At 42.8% G+C, this 25385-nt stretch overlaps 2 protein-coding genes across 3 annotated transcripts in view; one reads left to right on the top strand and one right to left on the bottom strand.

The window, feature by feature from the left end:
• Positions 1 to 11669, bottom strand: part of NCBP1 (nuclear cap binding protein subunit 1) — a gene marked incomplete at its 5' end in the record, with an annotated part of 30086 nt that extends 18417 nt beyond the window's left edge. Inside the window, 10 exons of one of the 2 annotated variants that reach the window (XM_082013417.1) lie at positions 1233 to 1296; positions 2686 to 2783; positions 4812 to 5027; positions 6629 to 6698; positions 7170 to 7291; positions 7806 to 7913; positions 9079 to 9235; positions 10508 to 10608; positions 11370 to 11458; positions 11636 to 11669. In XM_082013417.1, coding sequence (XP_081869543.1) covers positions 1233 to 1296; positions 2686 to 2783; positions 4812 to 5027; positions 6629 to 6698; positions 7170 to 7291; positions 7806 to 7913; positions 9079 to 9235; positions 10508 to 10608; positions 11370 to 11458; positions 11636 to 11669 — 1059 coding nt within the window. The remainder of the gene's footprint in view (positions 1 to 1232; positions 1297 to 2685; positions 2784 to 4811; positions 5028 to 6628; positions 6699 to 7169; positions 7292 to 7805; positions 7914 to 9078; positions 9236 to 10507; positions 10609 to 11369; positions 11459 to 11635) is intronic. The other variant, XM_082013418.1, reaches the window with a different exon arrangement.
• Positions 11670 to 12006: 337 nt separating this feature from the next.
• On the top strand, positions 12007 to 23606 carry TSTD2 (thiosulfate sulfurtransferase like domain containing 2; the record flags this gene model as incomplete). The annotated part of the gene is made up of 9 exons (XM_082013273.1): positions 12007 to 12111; positions 12337 to 12686; positions 14302 to 14410; positions 16089 to 16214; positions 18164 to 18269; positions 19941 to 20059; positions 20716 to 20874; positions 21837 to 21975; positions 23347 to 23606. 9 exons carry the CDS (start codon positions 12007 to 12009, stop codon positions 23604 to 23606), a joined length of 1473 nt encoding a protein of 490 aa, XP_081869399.1.
• Positions 23607 to 25385: the final 1779 nt, after the last annotated feature.

Raw genomic sequence — 25385 nt, 5'->3', positions numbered from 1 at the left:
AGGGACTTTACGTAACTTATTCCACCGGGAACTGTGGTAACTATTTGTTGGCACTAATGTACAGCTGACCATAAAGCACACAGCCATATAGCCATATGCAGCACTTGAAGATATGACCACTGAAGATATTTCAATGTTAAGGCAGAAAATTACTGTTAATTTTAAGATTCTTCTGTTCTGAATTCAGAGTATAAAAAGAATAAGCAGACAAAAGGTAATGTAACTTTTACAGCACTCAGAATATTTGTCATTTTGGTGCAAAAGGAATTGTCAATCCCACTTATATTAAGATAAATCTTCTACATAAGATTATTTCTTGTCATAATTAGCTCTGAAATTCGTACTTATAGTTACTTCTTCATAAAGCTTTTATATAAGTTGCCATTATTACTGAAATCTCTTAATCCGTTTCAATTTTTGATAGAAATTAACAAAGATTTATACAGCTCTGCATCTTGAAAACAGATTCTTGAAAGGAGGCACTGAAAGAAAACCTATGCTGCTCTTCCAATATACATTACAGGTATTTAAAATTCTCTAATGTGGAAGATGACCCAGAGAAAACACACTGGTATTTCACTGCAAGCTCTTTTCAGGGCCAGTAGAACAAAATCATTTAGAAGGCTCAAACATAAAATCATGCCAAACGGCTAATTCTGTCTGGAGATCATCTAGTCAAAAGCCCCCTGCATAAGGCAGGGTCACCTACAGCAGGTTGTTCAGGGCTGTGTCCTGTTAGGTTTTGAACTTCTCTGGGCAAACTCTTCTAGAGTTTAATCACTTTTCAGTATAAAAAGATTTTCTTATGTTTAAATGGAGTTTCCCATATTTCAATTTGTATCCATTTCCTCTTGTACTTTAATTCAATTTTTTTTTAAACTAAAAGTGACTCAGACATAGCCATCTCCTCTTAGACTGTGTGATACATTAGAAGCATATGTAAAACTTTAGAAGTTCTGAGAAATGCAACAACCTGGATTACTGCACCAAGAAATTTTGATACTTGACCAAAGCTCCCATGCACCCAGTTAAAACAACAACAAAAAGAATAAAACTAATACACAATTGTACATAACCTGCTCATTTAAATGCCATTGGTTGAATTCAGCAAGGTTCTGGCTGACTCCCAAATCAAACTGTAATTTAATGGACATAGGTCCACTGGAACTAATCGCAACATATTACTGGTGAAATAACGGAGCTACAGAAGAAGTTGTCTATAAAAGGTGTACCTCTACTATGTGGTAGTTCAAGGGGATCTTGTTATTTCCTGGATAGCTCAGCAGCTGTGCAGCACTGCAAAACCACAGATACATTCAGTTCAGAACATAATACAGCAAATACGATGTAAAGGTCAAGTAACAAAGTTACAGAAAATGCTTAATTCTGGGCAAGAGTTCACACAAAAGCAGCACACACAAATGAACAATCCTTCCAAAGTCTGTCCATCAATCCATAGAACACTTAAGACAGAAAAAGCACAAGAATACACCAACATTGCCTAAACCACACGTCATTACAAACCATGATTTGTAATGACATATTTTATCTCTATAGTGTTCAAGTGATGCAACAACATACTGCTACACAAAATAGTTTTGCATAAATAGTCATGGTGATCTGTAATTCTGGCATGCATATATGAAAAGGAAAAAAACCCCAAACAACAGATGTCCAGAATTACTTGGAAGCACAATTAAACTAATGGGTTACATAAGAAACTCTCAGGCTTCAAATCCTTCATCTTTTAATCAGCTCGTTATCGCCTATCATTATTACAAAGCAAACAACTGCTAGTTCCTTGATTTTACTTCTACCTCTCTGGCAAACCTTGTATCTCCCTCTAGTCTTTTACTTTCCTCTGAGAATTAACTAAGACTATCCCAGTAACTTCAATCATCCTGAATTTTTAGTTTCTGCTCAATCAAACAGCTGCAACCAAAAAACTTTATCACATGCCATCACCAAAAACATTGTTTCTGCCCATTTTTTTGCATACTATACAAAGTTCAGTGGTCTTCAGTTGGAAGCATGAGAGAGTCAATTACCTGTGGCAAACTGTCTTGGTTATCAATTACCCACATCAGATATTGCTTCGGCAGAAATGAAGTAAAGTGCCCTGACTGCTTCCCGGCACGGCTGAATTCAAACTAATGAAATCTGCTGGCCCTGCAGTGACTCTCCAGAGCAAGCTCAATAACCTCTGCCATGTAACCTCAAAGAGAAGAGTGCAACATGGAAGAGTAGGAAGCAGAAGTGTGTTCATAAGCACCAGTGCACATTCAGCTGCAGATCAACCAGCTCAAGGCTCACTGTGCCCCAGCAAATCAGCTGGGATTCCAGGAAGCATAACATAACCACACTCTCCATAATGCTCCCAGGAAATGTGTCTGCATATTTTTTGCAGCACTTCCTGTATTATCAAGGAATTCTCTTCCCAAGGAGCCACTGTCACCCTGGATCATACAGACGCTCCATTATCTGGATATTACAGACCCACAGTATTCCAGACAACAATTTTAATATGGTTAAGTGTAGTAAATCAAGTTCATCAAATGCTCTAGGAAATGTTAGACACGAGCTCAAGACTAAACCAGTGCAGGACTCTGCATATCCCTGATGGCACCAAAGCCATGGTAGCATATAAAAAAACACCAGGGCCCTGTAGTGCTAAGCTCTTCCTACCAAGTCTTTCTCTCTTTCCAGTGGGATTTGATGATGCAGTGAAGGTTCTCTTCTATTACAAATCGTTCAACAGAGTGGCTGCCAGGCATGACAGGGCCCTGGTAAAAAAGAATTAAGAGTCATGAAAGATCACTGCTAATGCAGTGATGCTACACATAGCAAGCTATCCTACATACATTTACAGGTGGAAAAAAAAAATAGTCCAACTTCCACATAAACACCGTGACGTCTCAGCTGCCCTGTATCTTTCAGGACTGATAAGCTGGTGTGACAGTTCCACAAAAAAGTGAGATTGATGTTTAGAACAAAATAAATACTAGGACTTATTACAAAAAGAAATGGGAACAAAATTAGAGAACGTGATTATAAGTTCATGGAGCACCCACTTCTTCCTTTGCTCTGTGAAGCCATCAGGCAGGCTACCACCATGCAGCCTGGAAAAAAATCACAGTTGAGCTGGAATATGATAAAGAAACAAAGCCAGGAATGGCCAGGATAGAACAGGAAGAATACACAGTCATGGTCTCATTCATTGCAAAGAACAGGGGCCAATAAATGAAGGTAAAAGACAGCAGACTTAAAGGAAAGGGAGGTATAAAAGCACTTGGGGAAAGCAGTATATATTCTTTTCCTATCCCCGTAGACTTTTGTCAATATATTTGCTGTTAACCAATGCTGGAGGCAGACCATTGAGATAGATGGATTTTTCACCAATCCCAATTAAGCACTCCTTTGTTCCACAATATGCATCAACAAATTTTAACAGAGCAGCAAACAACAGTCTTTAAACATTACAACAAATACCTAGCCTGGAAAAAGATTCAAGTCATCAACTTCATGGAGGGAAAATCTAACTGTGAATGTAGTTTTACTAGAGACATTAGAGAATTCAATCAACATTGTCATTCTAAATGAACGGATCACAACATCTCACTCCCTAAGTTCTGATCCTCACAGATTTGCTTTGTACAGTAACTTGGTCACCTAGTTCATTTAAGCAGATACCAAAGCAGAACTGCTGCTAGTCTTCAAACCACTCACTAGCCTGGGAAAGGTGACATAACATTTTTACCAATATTCCCTCAGGCACCTGTGAAACCTTCTCACCATCCCCTTGTCATCGGGATTTGAGCAGCTGCAGTGCCTGTCATGGGGGTGGTATTTTTAAATAATTGTTTGACTTTAAACAAGACCTGAAACACATTCAGGAGTAGGAGCAACAGGAACATGCCGGTTTGAACATCCCAAGGATATTCAAAGTTCTCAAGAGCTATTGTAACTGGCCTGGAGGAGAAGGGGAAGGTGAAGGAAGGTGTGGCCCCCGTAGACTGGCTCTCTGGGAAGAAAAGGTAAAAAGTGTAGTTATTAACAGTTTCCGAGAGATGGCTCCCAAAGTACAGAGATGACAGCAGTGATGAGAACAAATACCAGATTAGTGTCATAGCTGGTCATTCTATCGTATCATAAGCTGCTGTTAGAAAGTACAGCACAGTGACCACCTCGACCCAGCTCCCAGAGGTGATAAAGAGCACAACAGGGAACAGATACAGCAAGTAAGGTGTTCCATGACAGAACTCTGAGAAGAACAACTTTGAGAGCAAATAAATCAACACTGTGACCAGCGACTATCAAACTAATACAATGAATGCTGGTAACAAATTTGTTCTAATACCCTCAAGTCAGCTTTATCATTATCTCAACCCATCGTGCCGCACGTTGGGGGTAAAAAAGGACTGTCGTAGTTTAACCCAGGAGGTAGGTAAAACAACCACAGCCGCTTGCTCACCCTCTGTCCCTGCAGCGGGATGGGGGAGAGAATTGGAAAAAAAAGGTTAGAACTTGCGGGTTGAGATAAGAGACTTTAATAGGACAGGAAAGAAAAAGAATACTAATGATAATAAGGACAGTAATAATGATAGAAGAACATACAAAACAAGCAATGCACAGCTCACTGCCTGCTGGGGGAAACTGAAAATTCCTTCACGGCCTAGCCGCAACTAAAAACATCAGTGTGCTATCAACACTATTTTCATCCCAAATCCAAAACACAGCACTATGCCAGCTATCAGGAAGAAAATTAACTCTATCCCAAGCAAAAACAGGACACCCCTACAGCAATTACGTACCTCAGGGTCATCTGTGTAGTCAAACATCCTAAAAATAACCCTTGGCATTGGGTACACTGAATCTTCAGTGTGAGGCGGAGGAGTGAACGGAGGCAGATTGTGTTGCAGTGCTTCACAAAGAATGCTGTCAAAAGCCAAGTAGGGCCTCAGAATGTGTCGTTCTTGCCAGCGGTCTTTTTTCAACTTCTGAATCTGAGACCAAAGGCAGTCCAAATACTGAAGGAAAAAGGTGAGAAACATTGTATGTGATGAATTTGGTAACAAAGCTGGCAGCTCCTTGAACTATAAGAAATGTATTTCTTAAATTCCGTATTATTCCATTCAAAAAACCTGTGAAGTTTCTTAAAGTGCTTATTACAGAATCTGATTCAGTAAACCAAGAAATAATCTAAGAACACCAGAGCTGCTCCTAATTCCACACAACATTTTGTCAGTACAATTTTAACTGCTGGCAGGTTTTTAAACACCAGCAGGCAGCCCAAGCATGATGGCCATCCTTTGAATCTGCCAGCGAAACTAAAGCAGAGAACATTACTTCAGTCATCGTTCATTGGTGGTATTAAAACAGACGTAATATCAACATTAAAATTGGAAAGACATTCCGTAGTACTGCCATGCTGTTCCCAGAGCAATCAAAACTACCAGCTGCTGCATATTCAAGACAAATACAATATTATCAAATATTAAATACCTTTGCCACGGTTTTCAACACAACTCTGAGCGTCAGCATTCTCCCAGAGATGGCACAGACACCTATGTAACTGGCAACAAGCTTCTTTTGCTTAATTACTCCCATGCCAAAAGCAGTCCAAGAACTCTGGGGGCCTGTGGCCTTACTGAACGCGAGTCTCAAGTTATAACTGGTGCAAGAAATGTCTTTACATGGACATGCTTTGCATTTACTGAAATTATCACACTACAAAATGGGAACGAAACTAGTAATAGGTAGCACCTGAAGTGAACAGTCATGTTTACGGTATTCTGGGTAACACATGGTCTCAAACACACTCTGATAATCTCTATTCTACTGAACTAAATAAGGACATTCAGACATTGGGCGGGCAGAATACTCACGTTGACAAAGCAATCATAATCAGACAGCCTACCTCTCCAAATTGCAATTAACAAGACAACTGTTAAGACCATGATTTAATCAGAACAGTGAACAAAACGTAAGAGGGCCATGTTTCAAAGCTTCGCAGAAGATCAATTTAGATCTCACTTTCCAGCTAAGTTTGTCTTCAAACTTAGGGGAAAGAAAAAAAATCCAAGAATATCCAAAAAGGCAAACTCCACGCCAAACTAGCCCGATGCCACCTCTCCCCTTGTATATTCTTGGCTTAATTGTGAAAGATGGCACAGTAACTATTGCATACCGTTTCTACATATTTGTTTAGCACTTCCTAGAGCTGAGAAAGCAAAGCCACTACAAAGGTTTCTTTCTCACAGAGGGAAAACACTAAGGGGTAAGGTATTACATTTTGCTTCTCACAAAGGTCCTTTTAACATGAAGCCCTGTATCTGCAATTCCAAAACAAATACTAGAATTTACAACCATTCCTCACTTCATAACATTTCCTCAGGGGCCTGTCAGTAAACAACAAAACACTCTCCTACTCACCCCATACAACCTTCTAAGGCTCAAGCCTTAGAAGAAAATTCCTCACATAGAACTTGTTAGAATTAATGACAAACAGGAGACAATTCAAAGCATTAATACTCCTAGATGTGCTTTTTAATTTCACGATAGAAGAACACCTTAGTAAAATACTGTTTTTGCAAACCTTCTGAAAGAATGCAATGTAAACTCCACTCACCTCTTCTTGTGGATGTGGTTTATCAGCGGTCCAAACTTGCAGCATGGGTACGTGAATCTTCTGGCGGCGTCTGTTTACACAGGAAAGAAAATCTGACTTTTAAAAGACTAATTTAGGGCAGCAATTTTTTCTTATTCCAAGTGTATTATTTGATCTCTTCAGCTGATGAAGCCTGGTTTGTGACTACTTAAAATAGCTCTATTATCATACCTTCACAACAATGTTAACTTGAAGCACCTAGACAGAAAGCAGTCCCACTGCAGTGCACTAAAGCAACAACCTATCAGTATTCACAGCACACTTAAAACTGCAGCTGCTCCAGCATGAGCAGTACAAGACCTTCAACGTACCCTGGAACCAGACAAGACAATAAAACTTTTCAAATTCAAAAAAATCTCTCCACCTATTCTATTTTCAGGGTTCCCCCTCCAACCCAAATGGTTCAGATCTAAGACTTCAGAATACTTTTAAGTGAGCAATAATCCCCACTATTAATCCATACTTGAATAGATAAGCATACTTTTAATGGGTTACAACTTACTTCAAATAGCTTTCTGTCTGAGACAAGAGACGATCCATTTCAGCATCCTTTTTCTCATATAACTCCTTTCCAACCCAGGGCAAAGATGACAGAAATGCAAACATATACCAGTCACATCGTACCTATGGGCAAGAAATATAATGAAATCTAAGTATACAAGTAAACTCCAAAAGATTTCATACCCACACATGATTTAAATTAAATTAAAACATTATCAAAATCATTGTTTTGTGAGGATGTAAAGACCAGCAGCTAAAGACTGGATTGGCAAGCCATTGAAAAAAAAAAAAAATTATTGCTTGAAATGTATTAACTTGAACCGTGACAAGCAGACTTTAAAAAATGATATCACTTTCACAGTCCTTCAGATTACCAATACAGAGCAAGCCAGGCCCTATGCAATTGCCAAAGTAAAGTAAAACGAATTCACTTCAGCTACCTCACTATAAAGGACCATCTGTATGCACGTATTTTCTAACTGCTACAGGCTCCTTTTACTCATATTAAGGAAACTGCACAACAGTCCATTTAGTTTGCTACCTCCAAAACTTCCCTGCTCTAAGCATAAACACAGAAGCAATGGTACTGAAAAATTGTGAAAACAGCACTAGAAGAGCCTACAGATCTTTTGCTTACTTGAGGTACGTCCTCCTCCTGTGTCACACTCACAAAGTTCTCAAACATAGCTACCATTGAAGGTGCAGCTATTACGTGACAATTCACAAGATCAGACAGAAAACGAACCTAAAAAAGACCAAATAAATTGTTTTAAATAAATACTTTTTAAACTGACTGCACAAGAACAAATAAACATTACTTAAACAACTAACACAAACCAATAGAAGTACAATATTCATTCAGTACTATGAAGCCAGAACTACCGCACACTGTACAGACCCACCTTTCAACTGTAGAAAACAAGTCCCATAAGCACTGCCTAGTATATTGTTCATTACAGTGTTTGTAGACTGCAAGGACAGTTGTACATTGCAAGGATATTTCTAATTAAGGAAGGGTGGGAAACACCACTATGCATTCAAAGACAGGCAAACTGATATTACACAAAAAACACCCTTGTGCTTCTATATACTGTAAATGCTATCAGATCACTAACATTACAGACGTGAAGAAAAAAATCTTCTAAAAAGCTGAAGATGGATTGAGTCATGGCTTCATGAGTCCAGATGTGCATCAGGAAACAGCACTGCTGAATCTGTATGCCATTATACACGATTCATTTCTATAATTATTTATTCATAAATACAGATAGTTACACAGAGAAAGCCTATGCAAAAACTGCTAACATTTTCAGGTTTCAGAAAGTGGGCTTCAAAAGCTGGGGCACTGGACTTCTAAATCAGACACCGCTAAAGTCCAAATACCTTTTTGCAGACAAAATCTATAAGCAGCAAGAGCTGAGCAAATGGTATCAAAGACAGACAGCACTTAAAACTGCCTGCTTGATCTTCATCCCTCATTAGCAGAATGAAAACACAGGCCTCATAAAAGCCACCAAATGTAGCTTTTAAGAACCAGACTGTTCATTTTCTTCTCAGTTTTTTTTTTTTTCTGTGGGATCCACAAGAACATCATACACTTTTGAACACAATAAAAGTGCATGACTTTCATCTGTCTTTTACATTTTACTGTAGAACAGATAGGGGGGGAGCACCTCTGTGTGTTTACTGCAAATTAATTTGTCACTGGGAAAATATACACTTGGAAGTCAATTTTGCAACTATAATATGATTTCTCTTCCCTGAGCAAGGAAATACTTCTCACATAATAGATATTTCCTCTTGCACTGCACGTTGATGTCAGAGAGACTAATACACACTGAAAGGCCCTGGTGTTCTGGAAGAAAAAGAATGAGGAAAAGTTTAAAACAAACAAACAAAAAACCACTTACTAAATGCACAGCTTCGTTATACATGTTGACTTTCAGACATTCTTTAAGCTGTCGAATCATGGCTTCTACGAACTCCCCACCAAAATTGTAGTTCCTGGCGTTCAGCAACCCAACTAGTGTCGTGTAAACAGTAAGCTTCTCTGGTAACAGACGTGCACTGACACAGAAAAAGAAACATGGTATTAGTTGTTTATTCATCATGTGCCAACTGGCAACTGTATAGCATCTTAGAATCTGCTATTGTAAGTTAATCTTGCCTCATGAGGAAATAAGTGTTAGCATGACTTTACAGTTCTATGCTGTGGTTAGTATTTTACAGACAATCTTTTTTTTAACTACAGTAATTTAGAAAGGCAGGCACCACTTTCAAGTACATTTAAGGTATTTGCTTTTTATGTACCTCCAATTGCTGAGTATTCCAAAGGATTAGCCAAGTAACGTAAGTGACAGAATTTATGCAAGTATGTACGAAATTGTTTTAAGTTTGTAATTTAGAAATAATTTTATTATACAGCATCAGCAAGATTACGCAAGAGGTGTACACGTTTTACACTATTAATTTTGATTACAAGTTTCTCAAGTCAAAGTAACTGATTTTAAGCACAGCATAGGGAAGGCCAGGTCCTACTGTAAAGAATTTTCTTCAACCACTTCTGTGTGCGTATAAGCTAACCCTGTACTTTCAGAAGTGTTCTACTGCTATAGGAAAAAAATATACTATTTGCCTTATATTAACAAGCATTGCTGCAAAATAGGTTTAAAGTATCTGCAAAACCATAGCATAGGCTAGGGCTGGAACACTCTCCCTCTTCACCACACCCCTCCTCCATACTTCTCATACCTACTACCACAGATCCTGCACAACCCCTCCCTCAGACACCACTCAGTGACCCTGACACAGGGCATCTCTGTGCACTTTGCTAGGGAGAGGAAAGAGAGCTGTTGGCCACTGGCGAGCCTGCTTGCAGCTCTTTGTGTTCCCAGCTCCCCTCCTCTAGCAACTGGTCTTACAAAGACATAGGCATCTCATTGCCAGGGAAGAGGAACAGGCAATGAGAAAACAGCACAGATAATAAGTCTTAGCAGCCAATAGCTTCAGTGCTCTTAAGCATCTCATTAGGAAACAGGGTACTGCCCAGCATCACTGTGTTCTCATTGCTACTGAAGAGCAGCTCTGAGGTTTCTTCAATCTGCTTTGAGCCTTTGTACACATTTCAAGTCAAAGTAATGTAAAGAGGTATTTTCCTTGAATTATACCTAGTATGGAATAAGCTTACTCCTCTCTTTCTTTTGTTTCTAGTAAAACAAACTCTAAGCTGTAACAGCACTCAGGAACTAAAGCTATTCTTAGCATTTAATCTACCTTAAACACTCAAACATATGCACAAAGAAAGCACCTCCCATATTCCCAGAACTCCTGCATACGTACACAGTACATAGTATTCTTAGTATCTTGCTTTTGTAATTTGGTAGATCAGCTTCCAAAACACCAGCTAGGCCCTCCAAGTTGCTCTCCAAAGATGAATTACTCTAAAATAAAAAAATACAAGAAAAAGTTTCATCATCAACCAGGCAGTACAAACCAGACCCTGACTCTCATGCGGAAGACACGGAAGTTGGGCAAGAGCGTCCTTTTATATCACTTCCTTTTTCAGAGCAATGATTCAGGTCCATTAGCAGTAAAGACCCACTCTCACTCATCTGAAAGAAGGGGCAGCTACTCCTCGGAAGAGCTGCACCTGATCACCCACCTCTCCCAAAGAAACTCCAGTGCTAGCCTGGGATGCAAGATCTAACACTACCTTCAGGAGCATCCTGGTAAGGTCACTGAGCCTTGATTAATGATACAGCATGAAATTAAACATCTTCCCAACTTGCTTTTCAGTGCACCATCATTTTTGTCCTTATTGTTTTACTCCCCTTTCTATTAGGCTTAAATCCTGCCAGGACTTGGAACTCATGGCACTGGCAGACCAAGTTAACTCCTTCACATTCTTGGCAAGCTGGAACCAGCAACAGCATCTCTGCAGACGCAAAGTGATAACTATTCGCTGGCAGTTTATCATTGCTTGGAAGACACAACACCACTGTTTAAGTACTCTCCCGTTTTAGCACGTGATTTTGCAAAAGCTGACAAGTTTCCAACGATCTCACTAAAAAAAAACCCAACACTTTCCTTTTTGGGTGGTTACTAGAGACAAGCCCCTAACACACAACACACAAAAAAAGGGGAAAAAAACCAACCCAAATTTAACTTTCTCGAGCTACCGGCCTGGAGGCGGCCCGCCTACCTTCTCTCCCACCCTGCAGATCAGCGACTCGAGCCTCTCCTCGATCTCCGACGGCTCAGACGTCCTCCGCCTCTTGTGGGGCTGCCCTGCTCCAACACACCGAGCACACCGTTACCACCGGAGCCGCCCCAGCCCCGGCCGCCCTCCATCCCACCCAAACCTCCAGTCCCGCGTCAGGTCGGCCCGGCCCGGCCTGCGCCGCCCCCACCACCTGGGGGGGCGCGGGAGGGGAGGGCGGCCGACGGGAGGGCTGCCGCGGCGCTCACCGTCGCCATCGTCGCTGTGCCGCCGCCGCGACATCGCGGGAGGTGGAACGGGAGCGGCGGAGGAGAGGGAAACGGAGGAGAGGGAAGCGACGGAGGAAAGGGGAGCGGCGGCCGCGCCGAGCCGGGACGCCTCGCGCGGGCCAGAGAGGAGCGCGGTCCTTCCCCCACCCGCTTCCGGCCCGCCGCCCTTCTGCTTCCGGGACAAAGGGCGCGGAGCGGCGCCACTCTGCTCGCGAACTCTATGATAAGCGTGCCGTCTCGGAGGACTTCCGGGGTAGGGGGCCGGGCGGTGGGGAGGGACAGGCGCGAGGAGGGAACCGGGCGTTTCCGAGGCGACGGGCCCCTACCCGGCCGGGCCATCTGAGGCGGAGATGGTGCTGGGCGAGGCGCCGCCGCCCGGCCCGGGGTCGCCGCGGGACAGCGCCGCGGCCGCGACGGTCGCCGCCAGGAAGCAGCTGGCCTTCGCCCGGAGGAAGGTGGGTCGGTCCTGGGCGCATGGGTCTGCGGCCCGTCTGAGTCTGATGCCCGCGGCCGGCGCCGCCGGCGGGAGCAGCCGCCCTCGGGGAGGGGAGGGGGCCGGCGTTTCCCTGGGTGGTCTCACGGCGGGACCTCGGCATCGGTCTGCCGGCCCGGCGGGGGGTGGGGTGTGCCGGGCAGCAGCGGGAGCGCTGGTAACGGGTGGCGTTTGTGGTGCCTTTCAGGCCTTTTCCCTCTTCGTCAAAGCAAAGGAGGAACCGGCCGCAGACCGGTGTCCCGCTGGCGGAGAGGGCGTGCGGTGGCGGTGCTGCCGGCAGGCCTTTGAGGAGCTCTCCGGCATTCACCGGCATGTGGCTCTGCAGCACGCCAGAGACATCGGGCCGCAGGCAGGGCTGCCCGACGCCAGGCCGCAGGCAGGGCTGACTGCAAAGCAGGCGGCTGCTGAAGTGAGCCCCTCGAGCGGCCCGGCTCCTGCGGGCCAGGCAGCCGGGCTACATGGGTGCTCCCGTAGCAGCCCTGAGATCTCCTGCACGCTCCCAGACACGAGCCATGTTACCTATGATGACCTGACAAGGTAAGAAAGTCCCTCAGCTGTTTGGAGGTCCAGTACTGGCCTGGAGTGGGGTGTTGGACTGCTCACACTTTACATGATCTTCTGCCAGTACTACTGTTTCTTTTTATGAAGTTCACTTGAGTAGCACTTTAAGATATAGAAAGAATCTTCCCTGGTATTCCTTTAGATCTTCAGATGCCTCGATTGCCTTCCTGAGATACTTCTTTAGATCGAGAGGTGTAGGTACCTTCCAGGAGTGATTTGGTTTATTTGAATCTGTTTCACAGCTGCTCATGCCTGTACAAAATCTGCAGATTACTTCTGTGCTGTTAAAGTAGTAGATAGGTTACATTTTTTTTTGATGGTAAAGGTGGGGACTTGGGAAGATTGAACTATCAGAGCTGTGTTATCCCACATTGTTAAAGCAGACCTGTACAGGTGTTACTTAATGACTTAGATCTATAAGTAAGGAAGGACTGTAACAGAAGAGAGCAGAGCAGCAAGGTATGCACTACACAGTTCCCTTTTCTCTGCTCATTCAAGTACCTTAAGGGCTCGTTTGTTATGAATAGGTTCACAAAAACGTTTCTGACTGTGAGAGAGTTCGGCTTGTGTGGCTCACAATCTCACAGAAAATTTTGGCTGTTTTAGATATTTATTGAATTTAAATAGCTCAAGCACTTGAATTTTCAAGTTTTTGTGGTTTAACCCATCAGGTAGCCAAAACAACCACACAGCTGTTCAGTCACCCTCTGCTCAACAGTAGGACTGGGGAGAGAATTGGAAAAAAAAAAGGCTAGAATTTGGGGGTTGAGATAAAGACAGTTTAATAGGACAGGAAAAAAACAAAAATTGTAAAAGAGTATACAAAATAAGTGATGCACAGCACAATTGCTCACCACCCACTGACCGATGCCCAGACAGTTCCCGAGCCGTGGCGCATCCCTGACCAACTCCCCCAGTTTATACACTGATCAGGCATGATGTTGTATGGTATGGAATAGCCCTTGGGCCAGTTTGGGTCAGCTGTCCTGGCTGTTCCCCCTCCCAGCTCCCTGTGCACCCCCAGCCTGCTCCCTGGCAGGCCAGAGCATGGGAAGCTGGACAGTCCTTGACAGCTTAGCCACAACTAAAAACATCAGTACGTTATCAACATTTTTTCATCCCAGATCCAAAACGTAGCCTCATACTAGCTTCTGTGAAGAAAATTAACTGTATCCCAGCTGAAACCCGGACACAAGTGCAAGTTTGTCAAATTAAGCATGTAATGGGACACTTGCATACGCAGAAAACAGCAATTCTTCTGTCCTGTGTGTTGAGAGAAACTTGAGAAGAGCACACAGTGGAGCAGTGGCAGAGATGTTCCAAGCAGCATGGGACAGATGAGTTCATTTTGTAACCAGTCCTGAGAACTAGGAATGTGGGAGCTTTTCTTAGTTCATATTCTTTCTCCCTGAAATAAATCAAAGGCAGTAGTGCTAATCCCTCCAAAGTTTGTTTGTTGTTTTTGTTTTCTCCCTGCATCTGCCAGAAAAAATTTTCTGCTTTTTGAATGGTTACTGCTAATCATATATTTTTGTGCTTTCAACACTAACATCCTTTTCCTATTTGTTCATTTTTGCCATGCTATGGGCAGCAAGGCGGGAGAAGTACTTCTGTATTACTGTTACTGTGAGGTGGAGGATCCAGAGAAACTTTGTGCTTGGCAAAAGGCTTTGTGCCAGCATCTGCATCTCACTGGCAAGGTAAGGTTTTAAGCAATGGTTGTATTCTTGACAAAAAAATAATTTTCTTTCTTAGTGCAGGACAGTGGGGCGTGTGGAGAACCAAGTGTTTTGCACCAGATGGTGCCTTGTCCATTGTGATCGCAGTAAGAAAGGCACTCAGACTCTAAAATATCATTTAAAATGCTATTTAAGAGCTAATGCTACAAAGAAAAAAATATAGATAATCTTACATCCCTTTAGATGCTGGGAACCTTGAGTTGTGCAGCATTGAGTGAGCCTCTGATCCACACAGCACACTGTCCAGACCCTGTCCTTGCAACATCTACCCCATTTCCATCATTCAAACTGTTACAGACTGATTTTTTACAGGAAAGCAAAGCCTTTTCATCTCTCCTACTGTCAAACAAAGAATACTCACATGAGAACTTCTTGATATCTTTTAGATAAAGGCAAGGACCCACAGGTGGCATAATCACTGGTATCAACAGGGAGCTGCATGCAGGCATCTCCGTTAGCGTTACTGAACTGGGTTTATCCTGTGGGTTTATTTGTACAATAAATGCAGCACACACAGCCTGAAGGCCAAGCTGAAGGGGCAGCACTGTTCTGCATGGGTCTGGGCTTGCTCTGGGCACTCTGTTATGAGTATCACTAACTCCTCAATGCGCAATGGTCTTCCAGTCAGAATCGCTATGCCAAGCTGTAAAGTATACTGTCAGGAATGAGACTAGAGCAACTGACAGCTTAGACCACACCATAGGATAGCAATGCTTATTCCTGCACAGAGTCTTTGTTTTTTACATTCCTGGCCACGGAGGAATGTTGGAGCCACGGAGGTGAGTTGGCTCATCTAGCTGGCCTTTTGAGGCTGTGGGCAAAGGTGAATTGTAGCTTCACGAAGCTGATGTTCCTAGGCTATCTGTGAGGAGAAGAATTTTTCAAGAGGGCAACTCGGAGCAGGAGACTACTTTTATCTTTGATTTGTCTTCCTAAGTAGCTTCTTTTTCTCTGCCAATGGTAGGCTCCTCCCCTGTTCTACATCAGCACATGTCTGGGGTGAAATGTCGTGACACATTCACTTCTTTTTTTGCTCAGCTATCTTGTCTGGTGGTTGGCATTTTTCTCAATTTTTTTCATTTCCAAGACAGGTACAGCATTCGCCTTTTTAACCAGTTGTTTTTTTTCCTTGCCTCTTATATTCAATCTTTTTTTTTCTCTTCACCACTTCAGAGTTTTTGTTGGTTTGTCAGTGCTGGAGATAAAATGACTCACAGTGAAATTTAATGGTACATGCAATATTATGCATATTCACATTTTTGCTTTAGCTGTGTGAGTCATTGGGCACAATCCCAGTGCTCTTCCTGAGGCAGACTTCCAGAGGGAATTTTAATGCTGACTGCAGGATTTGCCTGTTAACCAGTTAGTATTTCTCTGTTTATTGCACAAACTTTTCTGACTGTCTTGATGTCATTCTTTTGAAATGGCTCAAAAGCAGTTACTGCGGTTTTATTCCTATTTTGTTTACTGTCTTTGTGTTCAACCTCAGTATAACCATGTTTTCCTTCCTTCCTTAGTAGTCTCTTTTCTGAACATACTTCTGTGTCTGCCTTTTGTCACCCAGTCATATTTTGCTAATTTCACTGTGATCTGGTTTTGCTGTTACTAAGCCTTAGCCCCAGCTTCTCTTGCCTTCTAGGTGCGAGTTGCTTCAGAAGGGATTAATGGCACAGTTGGTGGAAGCAAAGTAGCTACCAATCTCTACATTGAAGTTATGCTTTCCCAGCCTTTGTTCAAAGATATTTTGTGTCAAGAGGATTTCAAGGTATGAAAGAATAATTTCTACACAGATGTTGTTAATGCAGGACACTTTATTTTTGATAAATAAGCACACTGCTTCTTGGTAGTATTACTTCTGCTCTAGCAGTTCTGCTCTTCCAGCACTGATCTAAGTCAAGGGTTCCTAATCTTACTTTGTTTAGATATCTCTGTTGGTTTTCACCAGTAAGTAGCCATTATCATGAGCAGTGATAGCAGCTGCTACAATCTTTGGCAGCTGTGGGTGCAGCTGCAGTGCTCCCAGACAGGTGAATGAGGGAGTGTGCTTCAGCCCCACCATTCTCCAGCACGAATTTACACCAACTTGACTGCCAAAACCAAAGCATTGCAACGTATACTTACCCAAGCAAACTATTTCCACACTCTCCTATTCACCCTAATTTTTCAATCCTCATCTAGAAGCCTGCTGGTTTAGATTCTTGCAGGCTTTGGTGTCCATATAGGTGCACTGTCAGTTTCATGAATTGGATGTCTTCTAGAGAAAATAAACAGGCAGAGTCGAAAGGTTTCTCCCTACTCCAGTTAGTGCCTGACTGGAGGGAGTGTGAGGTGCTAACTTCTGCTTGAGCCTGAGCATATGTGCTGATTGCTGTCTTCAGATGGTGATGGCAGCTGTGGCTGGCACTGTATGGCATTCTGGTAGGCTTTTGCTGTCCCAGCACTGTAGGTACTGGTTTCTCTGTGAGGAAGGAAAGCTGCTGCTTTTATAGCATTTTTCTTTTCCACACAATTTTATTTGCAGGGACTGCTATTTTTTTTTCCATAAATAGCTAGATCAAAGGAGTTAGTGAAACTTGTGAAACTCAAATCCCACATAGAGCTGCAATGCTGACTCAGTCTTAGCTTTTTAACTGTCTTTGTGCTTGGCTGAATTTCAAAACTAAATGTGACCTGTTAGTTATGGTCATGTGTAGATGCAAAAACAGAACAAAGATGGAATTTTACCTTGACCTTGTCAAAACCTCCAACCTTGCCTGATCTCTCTGGGCATCAACATTCATGCATTAGCACATGATGGTATTTTCTGTCTCACATTTCCTCTGCATGCTGTGTACTCAAGTAAGCAGGGATTTCAGGTCCCTGTGCCATGAAGACATGGGCATAGAGGAGTGAAAATTGTGCTTGGGGCTATAAAAATGTTGGCCACTGTAATTGCTGCAGACTCATTTCCGTGACAGCTGGGACAGTGCTGCACAGCACTGCACTTTTGTTTGAGTGTTTATATGCTTCATAGTGTCTAAATCATGTTTGAAGTTCTGCCCTACAAAATTCTCAATTCTTGTCGCCTGCAGTCATGGCGGATACCAAAAAGGGCTTGCCGAGGCCTCCAAAGGGGAAATCTGTGCTTGAGTTTTTTGGGGTGGGGGTGTCAGACTCCACTGTTAACATATCTTGAGCCTGGCTGACCTCCCATATGTCTCTTTCACACCTATGAACCACTGCAGTTCCCATGGCACGTGTCATGACCAGCAGCCTAGGTGTGCTTGTGTGGGGCATCAGAGGGGCTGAAGAGAACTGCAGGGCCCAGATGTGTCAACATGATCCATTACTGGAGGTTATTTAATATTCCTGTCAGGGTCAGCATGCTGTGCAGGGGCCTTGACTTTCTCGTGATAGGTGCTAATGACATTGAGATCTGTTTTCCTTCCCATTCCTCGTGGAAGGAAACAGCTCCACACCTCATGCCAAATGGTGCCTATCTCACTTGCAGAGTAGTCACTGGGCCTGAGACACCTGTCTGCTGGGTCACAGTAGGAGTCCAGTGCCTAAACATCAGGATTTAGAGTGTGGATTTCAGCAGGAGAGGCATTAATTTCCCTCAGCCACCAAGACACTTTCATATTCTAGTGAGTTGTAGAAATTAAAGTGAGTGGGTAGTTTTAATCTTGACACCTGGCAAATTTTGGTGGATTTTTTCTGTGTTTCATTTCCTAGAAGAGTGCAGGAGGAGCTCACTGTTTCCCAGACCTTCGAGTTAGAGTATTCAAAGAAATTGTACCTATGGGCATTGATCCAAAGATACTGTCTTATAAAGAAACTGGTAAGTTGATTTAATGAAAAATAAAGTCTCTCACCCAAGTGAGAGGTAAGTGAAGAATAAAGTACCTTCATCAAAAACACCTCCTTCTGCACAGTGGCCAGAACACGGGAGAAGCAGATATGGAAATTGATTTCTTCCTGGTGCAGGGAGTTTGCTGGCCCAGGTTTTGGTTTGCTAAACATTTAGGTGCCTCAGAAAACTGTATAGAATTAATTTTCTGTTTTGTAGGAAAGAGTAATAGTTAAATGACATCAAGCCGTTACTTTGTTTTGGGGTAGGGACATACCTTGTGCTTTAGTCAGGGAATAAGTCATCATACACCTGCTAAAGGCAGATGTAAGATGAAGCTATGTGTGATAGTTAGGAAAGACATTTCAATGCATGAATATATTAGTATTTGTTCTAATTATTCTGTAGATGCTTGAGACTGCTCGGAAGTGGTATCATATAAAGAGCTCAAATGCTCTCTCATTGTGGTTAGCCTGCAGTAAGAACCAAGCTGTATGGGAAGAGCTTTCCGTGGTGTCTTGTGGATCCAGTGGATTCTGGAGCTGTGGATGCTGAGAAATGTTTTTTTTTCCCCAAAAAAATGCTAGAATCACACTGAAGCTTACAGTTGAATATATACACGTTCCTATGTTAGGGTTTGCTGACTTGGCTTTACTTGTGTTGAAGCTAACAGCCATCTGCCTGCCTTTTGCACTGAAGCAGAGCCAAGTTCTGCATCAGGTTCATGCCAGTCCCCTAGCCCAGGCTGCATTTGTTTTCTGCTACCTGTAGCTGCTTAGTATGGATTGTGCCCCATAAGATCTTACTTAAGATGTAACTGGCTATGCATCTCCTATGAGGACCCTTAACATAGGTGGTAAGCAGGAGCACAGCAAACAGCAATTAACAGCAGTTTTGGGCTTTCTTTTCCACCAAGAGGTTTTGTTGTTGGTAGATTTCTACAGCATCTTTTTGTGGTTTTAGCAGAAGATTATTTTTTTCCCCTGTTTTTTGCCAGTTTGTGGGATGCATGTTTGGATATTTCTTTCCTTTTTTCTCCTTTTTCTGCCTCTTTAACAGCATTTTATGGAGATGGTTCACATTACTCTGGCAGGATCCTTGTAGGGTTATTTTTTAATAAGGTAAAGAATTTTGGTGGGGGAGGCTTTTTGTTTTTCAGTAGGTTGGGAGTCCTAAGTCCTGAGCAACCTGAAAAACTATGTTAAAGTTGTACTGAAAATATACATGCTTATGGAAATTTTCCATTTTTATCAACGGAGAAGAGTTTCATTGAAAACATTGCATTTCTGTACATTTCTGTGTCTCCAAATGTAGTGGAAGATGAGCAAAGGGAAAGGCAACATTTTTCACTCTTTCAAGTGTAAGAGTTGACAGGAGGACATAAAAAAGATTATAGACACAGGTGCCTGTCTGCTGCTGCTTCTGTCATGTGGAACAGTGTTGTATTTTCTTTCACTTGCCAATACGAAGTATGGATAAACTTGGCTGGTTGAGGTGGGATGAAAGGTCTGTGAACCGTCACAGAAAATTTTTGTTTGGAAATCTGAGGAGAATCTGGATCAGCAAGATCATACGTAACACTGTTTAGTGGTTCTGCTTCTCGCTTCTTTCTCTTATTTTACCCTTTTTTTTTTTTTCTTTTTTTTTTTTTGTTTGTTAAAGGAATCCATTTATCCCCTCAGGAATTTCATAGAGAAGTAGAACAGTATTTGTCTAAGGCCAGTCAAGGACAAAACGATACCATCTTGCTGGACTGTAGGAACTTCTATGAAAGTAAAATAGTAAGTGTTGTTTGCTTGCTTCTTGCAGTGTGTTACAGGTGCTGGGGGGAAGCATCTCATGTTGTGAGGGTATACCTTTACTGGAAGTAGAGATTCCATGTTCCAGATTGGCTGTAATATATACAAAGTTCAGTTTAGTAAATGCATATCAGACACAAGCAGCAGAGAACCTGCTCAGTGACTCGGCATGGAGGCTGCCCAGCTAAGTGCTTTTACAGCTTGGGGCTAGAAGAAGACAAAGTGGTCCATACAACATTAGCAGTGAATACCATATAGTTTGAAGTAAAAGTACTATAATTTATAAGGGTGTTTTCCAGCATTTTTGCCTTGTCCCATATGTCATAAATAATAGGGGCATCCTGCTGTCACACCCACCAGCCCTCCTCCACTGTTGTGGCTCGTCCTCTCTCTGACAGTTCTTTTCTGCTTAGCTCCCTCTTTTATGTTTCGTTGAGGAGACATGCCGTGTCCAGAATCCTCTTACAGATTTTAACAGGTATTTTGATGCATATATGCAGCTGAGGAACTGCCTAAAGCAGCTGCAGTGAGCTGAGTGTTTTGGCCCAAAGGTTTGTCACTTCCTCTTGTTCAAGGCACAGACCTTAACATACAAGACTGCTTGTAACCAGTCACATGGCCATCTGTTGTTATTGCAGGGACATTTCCAGGGCTGTCTGGCTCCAGATATCAGGAAATTCAGCTATTTTCCCAGCTACGTAGATGAAAACCTGGAGCTTTTTAAAGACAAGCGCGTCCTGATGTACTGCACAGGAGGGATTCGTTGTGAAAGAGGCTCTGCTTACTTACGGAGCAAGGTGAGATGTCCTTCTCAGGCCACAAGTGTTGGGAAGTTGAGACTCCTTTAAGGGCAGCTGTCTCGTCTTTTGCTGGTAAATTCTTATTGAGCACAAACTGCTCAATGAGCAGGTGGGGAGATAAACGTCTCTGATGCACACTTACCTCATGTTGCCTGTCAAGGATGTGTGGGTAGTTTAATGCAGCTCAGGATGATCTGCATGGACTGGTGTCACAGCATCACAGCAGTGATTCCTCTGTGAAAATAATGATGTAACCCATGTGCTGAGAAGAGGTATTTGTAAGTCTGCCTTGCCCATTGTAGCGGTGTTTTAGGAGGGCTTGAGAACATTCTGCAGGGTTTTGACAAGCTCTGTCTAGGTTATGCTCTGTGGTCATTGCTGCACAGTTTGAGCATCTCAAGAGTGGTGAAAATCAGCCAGTCAGTGCTTTCCCAGTGTTGTGGAATTAAATCCAGCACCCCACATTGTTGTAATTGTGCTTTCCATCCCACTCTTCTGGATCCTTCCCTCAAGGAGCACGGGAACTGCACACATACATGTTCTCCAGAGATTTAAACGCTTGATTTTTTTTCTCTGCTGCCACAGTGTGAACCTTGAGAAATTCTGCTCCTGCTAACAGCTCGCTACACAAAAACAGAATAAACAGCAGTTCACAGAGGTTCAAAAGCATTTGATCAGTGATGCAGCAAACCTCCCTCAGCTAAGGAGGTTATCAGCCTTTTTTTGACTGTAATATTAAATGTGTATTTGGGTTCAAGTCAACAAGCCAGCCTTGTGGAGCTGCCCAGTAATCCTTGGTGGTGCTGCCTAGAGTTGTGGATGCACATGGTGCCATCTGATGGTCACTGCGAAGCTGCTGCTTTTCATTGACCCTTAGCATTTACATTTGCTTTGGGAACTCTGGCACGCCACCACCGCTGCTGTTCCCTTCAACTTTTCTGCTAATATGCTTTAAACAGGCAGTGTGCAGAGAGGTTTACCAGCTAAAAGGTGGAATTCACAAGTACCTGGAAGAGTTTCCAGATGGATTCTACAGGGGGAAGCTGTTTGTATTTGATGATCGTTACGCCATTTGTTCCAATGAAGATATCATCTCAGGTAGGACTAGATAATGTAAGTGCAGAAGGCTGGGAAGCTATTGCAGTCGTTTCCACAGAGATGTGCAAGATAGGGGCAGCTGTGTGTTTCCACAGAGATGTGCAAGATAGGAGCAGCAGACTAGGAACAAACTGGTCTGTGTTCCTTATACTTGTTTTGATCTTTTAGTGCTGTCACTTCTCATGATGATTATCAACTCTATGGCTTTAACACATAAAATAGAAATGAGAGAAAAGGGGGTCACTAAACAGTTCCCTAAAACTGGAGCAGTAAAAGGAAGTATCCCCTGCAGAACAGCTGCTGTTATGAGCCATCCTGTAGCTATGGAGATGTATGTCAAGCACTACTGCTGTTGTTACCCAGTTGTTGCCCACAGTGCTGATCAGACTGTAGCTGGCCAAGTGACCGAAGCATTAAATAATTCTGCTATCAGCTGTTCTCTGCTCTGATAATATCACAGAACATTAGCACAGACTGCCAGGCACTGGGAGAGTGGTGGTACTAAGCTCTACATTACTTTGTTATTTTCATGCTTTAAAAAGTTTCTGTAGCCTCTAGAATTTCAGTTACCTCTAGTTGAAGTTAAGAACATTGCCTGGTCTTTTGGCTCGGGTTGCTCTAGACGAAGTATCTGGTTTTGTTCTTCTCAGTTGCTGGGTGCAAAGAGATGGAATTTGGCTCTAGCCTTTTCTAGGAAGCACTGCTGGTTGTTCTCTGAGCAGGCAACTTTTTGAGCATAACCTCCCATTCCTTTTCTAATTACCCTGTACATCTTGGAGGTGCCTGGCTTGGTGTAGAAACAGAACACACTCCAGATACATCACAGCCATCCCTACAAAAGTTTCAAGGTGAAGTGTTGGGATAGACACCTTCTTGATGGTATAGCTAAACTGGGCTGTGGCTTTCAGTTAAAGGGCTAAAATCTGTCTGAAGTTATGGAAGGACTCTACCAGGACTGCAGATGACACCCATCTGCACAAGCCATGGGGTTTAGGTGGAAGGAAGTCCCATGGCACCCCCTTCCCCAGCAGGCAATGTTCCTGCTTACTGGCTTAATTACCACCAGCATATCTTTCTTCTCTTGGTAGCAAGAATCTTTAAATCTGTCTGATGGGAACTAGACAAAGCACTAGTGAGCACTGTTTCCTTGTCCTGAGGGACAGCTGCTCTAAGTTTTTTACAACAAAATCAGGAGTTTAAAAATGAACTAGGTTCTAGAAGATCAAGCTAAAGCAGGAATTAAAAAGCTGGAAGAGAATAGGTAGCCACTTACATGAGAGATTGCAGCCCCCTGGTACCATGGAGGACCCTCTGCAAGGGGGACAGATGGGGCAAGTGGGTGTTAACTTTTTCTTTTCCTCCTCCCTCCAGCATGCAGATACTGTGGGACACTGTGGGACCAGTATAAACTTTGTTCCAGCCAGCACTGCCGGCAGCTTGTGCTGATATGTCCAAGTTGTCACAACAAAGGTCTTACAGCTTGCTGTCCTGTTTGTCAAGAGAAAGAGCTCAAGGTGACTTCAGGGGCTTCAGAACAGACACTTAAGGAGGAATGTGAATGTACAAGGAGGCGACCAAGGGTACCTATTGAACATGTCTCACAAAGGATGCCGGACACAGGAAAAGATTAAGCTGTTCTGTTAGTTAATCTGACATGTGCTAATGCGAAGGGCTTCTATAACCAGATCCCTATCTGTTATTCAGTTAGGTTTGGAAATCATGAAAATGTGTTGGCTTGGAAAGTCTTGTTCATACACTGCCTTTAAGCCTAGAGTATGCCCTGAAAACCATCCATTACTTGACTATAAATTACCAGAGTGCCCAACCCATCACCAGCACTACAGGATTCCTCTCCCTGGGTACAGTCTTGTAGCGTGGCTTCGACTATGGGGATTTTGGAGCAGAGTACGTGCAATGGGGCACAGCTGCTCACAATTCAAAAGAGACTGAAGGGACTTCCATTCCTTTCCTCCTGCATGGAGATGGATCTTTCCTTCCTCTCCATGACCATGCAGTTGCTTCAATAGCTAGTGCTAGGGTGTGAAAACAGCACATGTATCAGCTGGGTGCGGGTGCATGACCAGATTAGAGCTGAAGATATTTTCCACATATGCACCATCTGCCTGCATCTCTTGCTTTATACCAGTGAGAAGCAAGGGGTACTTACCTGAAGTCACTGACTTGACTCCTGTGTAAAACTGGCTGAAGGCAGCGTAAGGAGCCCTCTTGTAACTGGAGTAAAGGCCCATAGATACTGTCTGCCCAGCCATACTTGTTGTGTGTGACCTGTAGGATGAACAGCAAAAGTAATCCTCATTCCAGTGCTTTGTCTCTCCTGGGAACAAGTTTCCCTCAACTTTTGAGTACATGAAATATCCAGGGTTCAGCTCTGCTTCTACTAGAAAAAAACGACAGCTTGACATGTCTTGAAAACTGACACACACAGAGTGGAGCACAGAGACTGTCAAAATACCAGCATTGTGGCACTGGAAGTGATGCTGACTTGTGTGCGTAAATGTCAGCAACAGCTATAAGGAGATTGCAAGATCCTTTAACCAAGTTAAATAATTCAAGATTTGGGGAGCATTTGTGCTTTGTAAACATGGGTTGAGTTTTTTCAAAAGCTGAGATGTTTATGCCATTTCTAGCTCCTATTAGTGAAGAAATTGCCTTTGAATTTGAAGTGATCTACAGCATATGAGCTCAAAATACTTCTCTGCCTGCGCTTTGTGTGCCTGATGCTGTAGAGTGTACAGAAAGGTTTTATTAGTAGTCTAGATGTATCCTGACTGAAAAATGTCTTTGAAACTTACTGTCATTCTTGATACTGAATAGTTAGTCATTAGGAAATCAAAATCACTTACTGATTTGGTTTGTTGGGGATTTTTACTGGCAACTACTTTTAAAAGCAAGAAAATAATTTACTCAGGTTTCTGCAGTTGCTTAATGACAGTTAGGGCAACATTATTTTCATATAGATTGTAACTTTCTCCCCAGTGCTATGAATTCAGCAAGGCCTCATTGTTAGCTTGACTAGCAACTTCATGACACAGGCACTGGTTCCATCAAAGCCATGTCAAACATTTCTTCTTACTTCCAGTATTGCTACCATGAAATCAACGGTTCAGCAACTGTCTTTATGACCATTCCTTTCATGAAGCAAAACTTCAAAACTTATGAATGTCTTCTTTGGGAATCTTTCTAGGATGGTATTTTGTAGTAAATCTGTGCATAATCTGTATGGGAGAAGAAATGGGAAAATTCCTATCAGAAGACATCTTCAGCAGAAGTCTAAGCAGTACCCATGGTCCCTTGGCATCCTGTCTCCCAAGCTTTGCTGGCCACTTAATCTATGCTTTTGAGGACTGCAATATTTGTGGAAAAACATGCAAGCTCAGCTTGGAGGCCTG

Source organism: Phaethon aethereus (genome assembly GCF_964289735.1).
Source record: "Phaethon aethereus genome assembly, chromosome: Z".
NCBI lineage: Eukaryota > Metazoa > Chordata > Aves > Phaethontiformes > Phaethontidae > Phaethon > Phaethon aethereus.
This window is presented reverse-complemented; position numbering and strand designations above follow the sequence as displayed.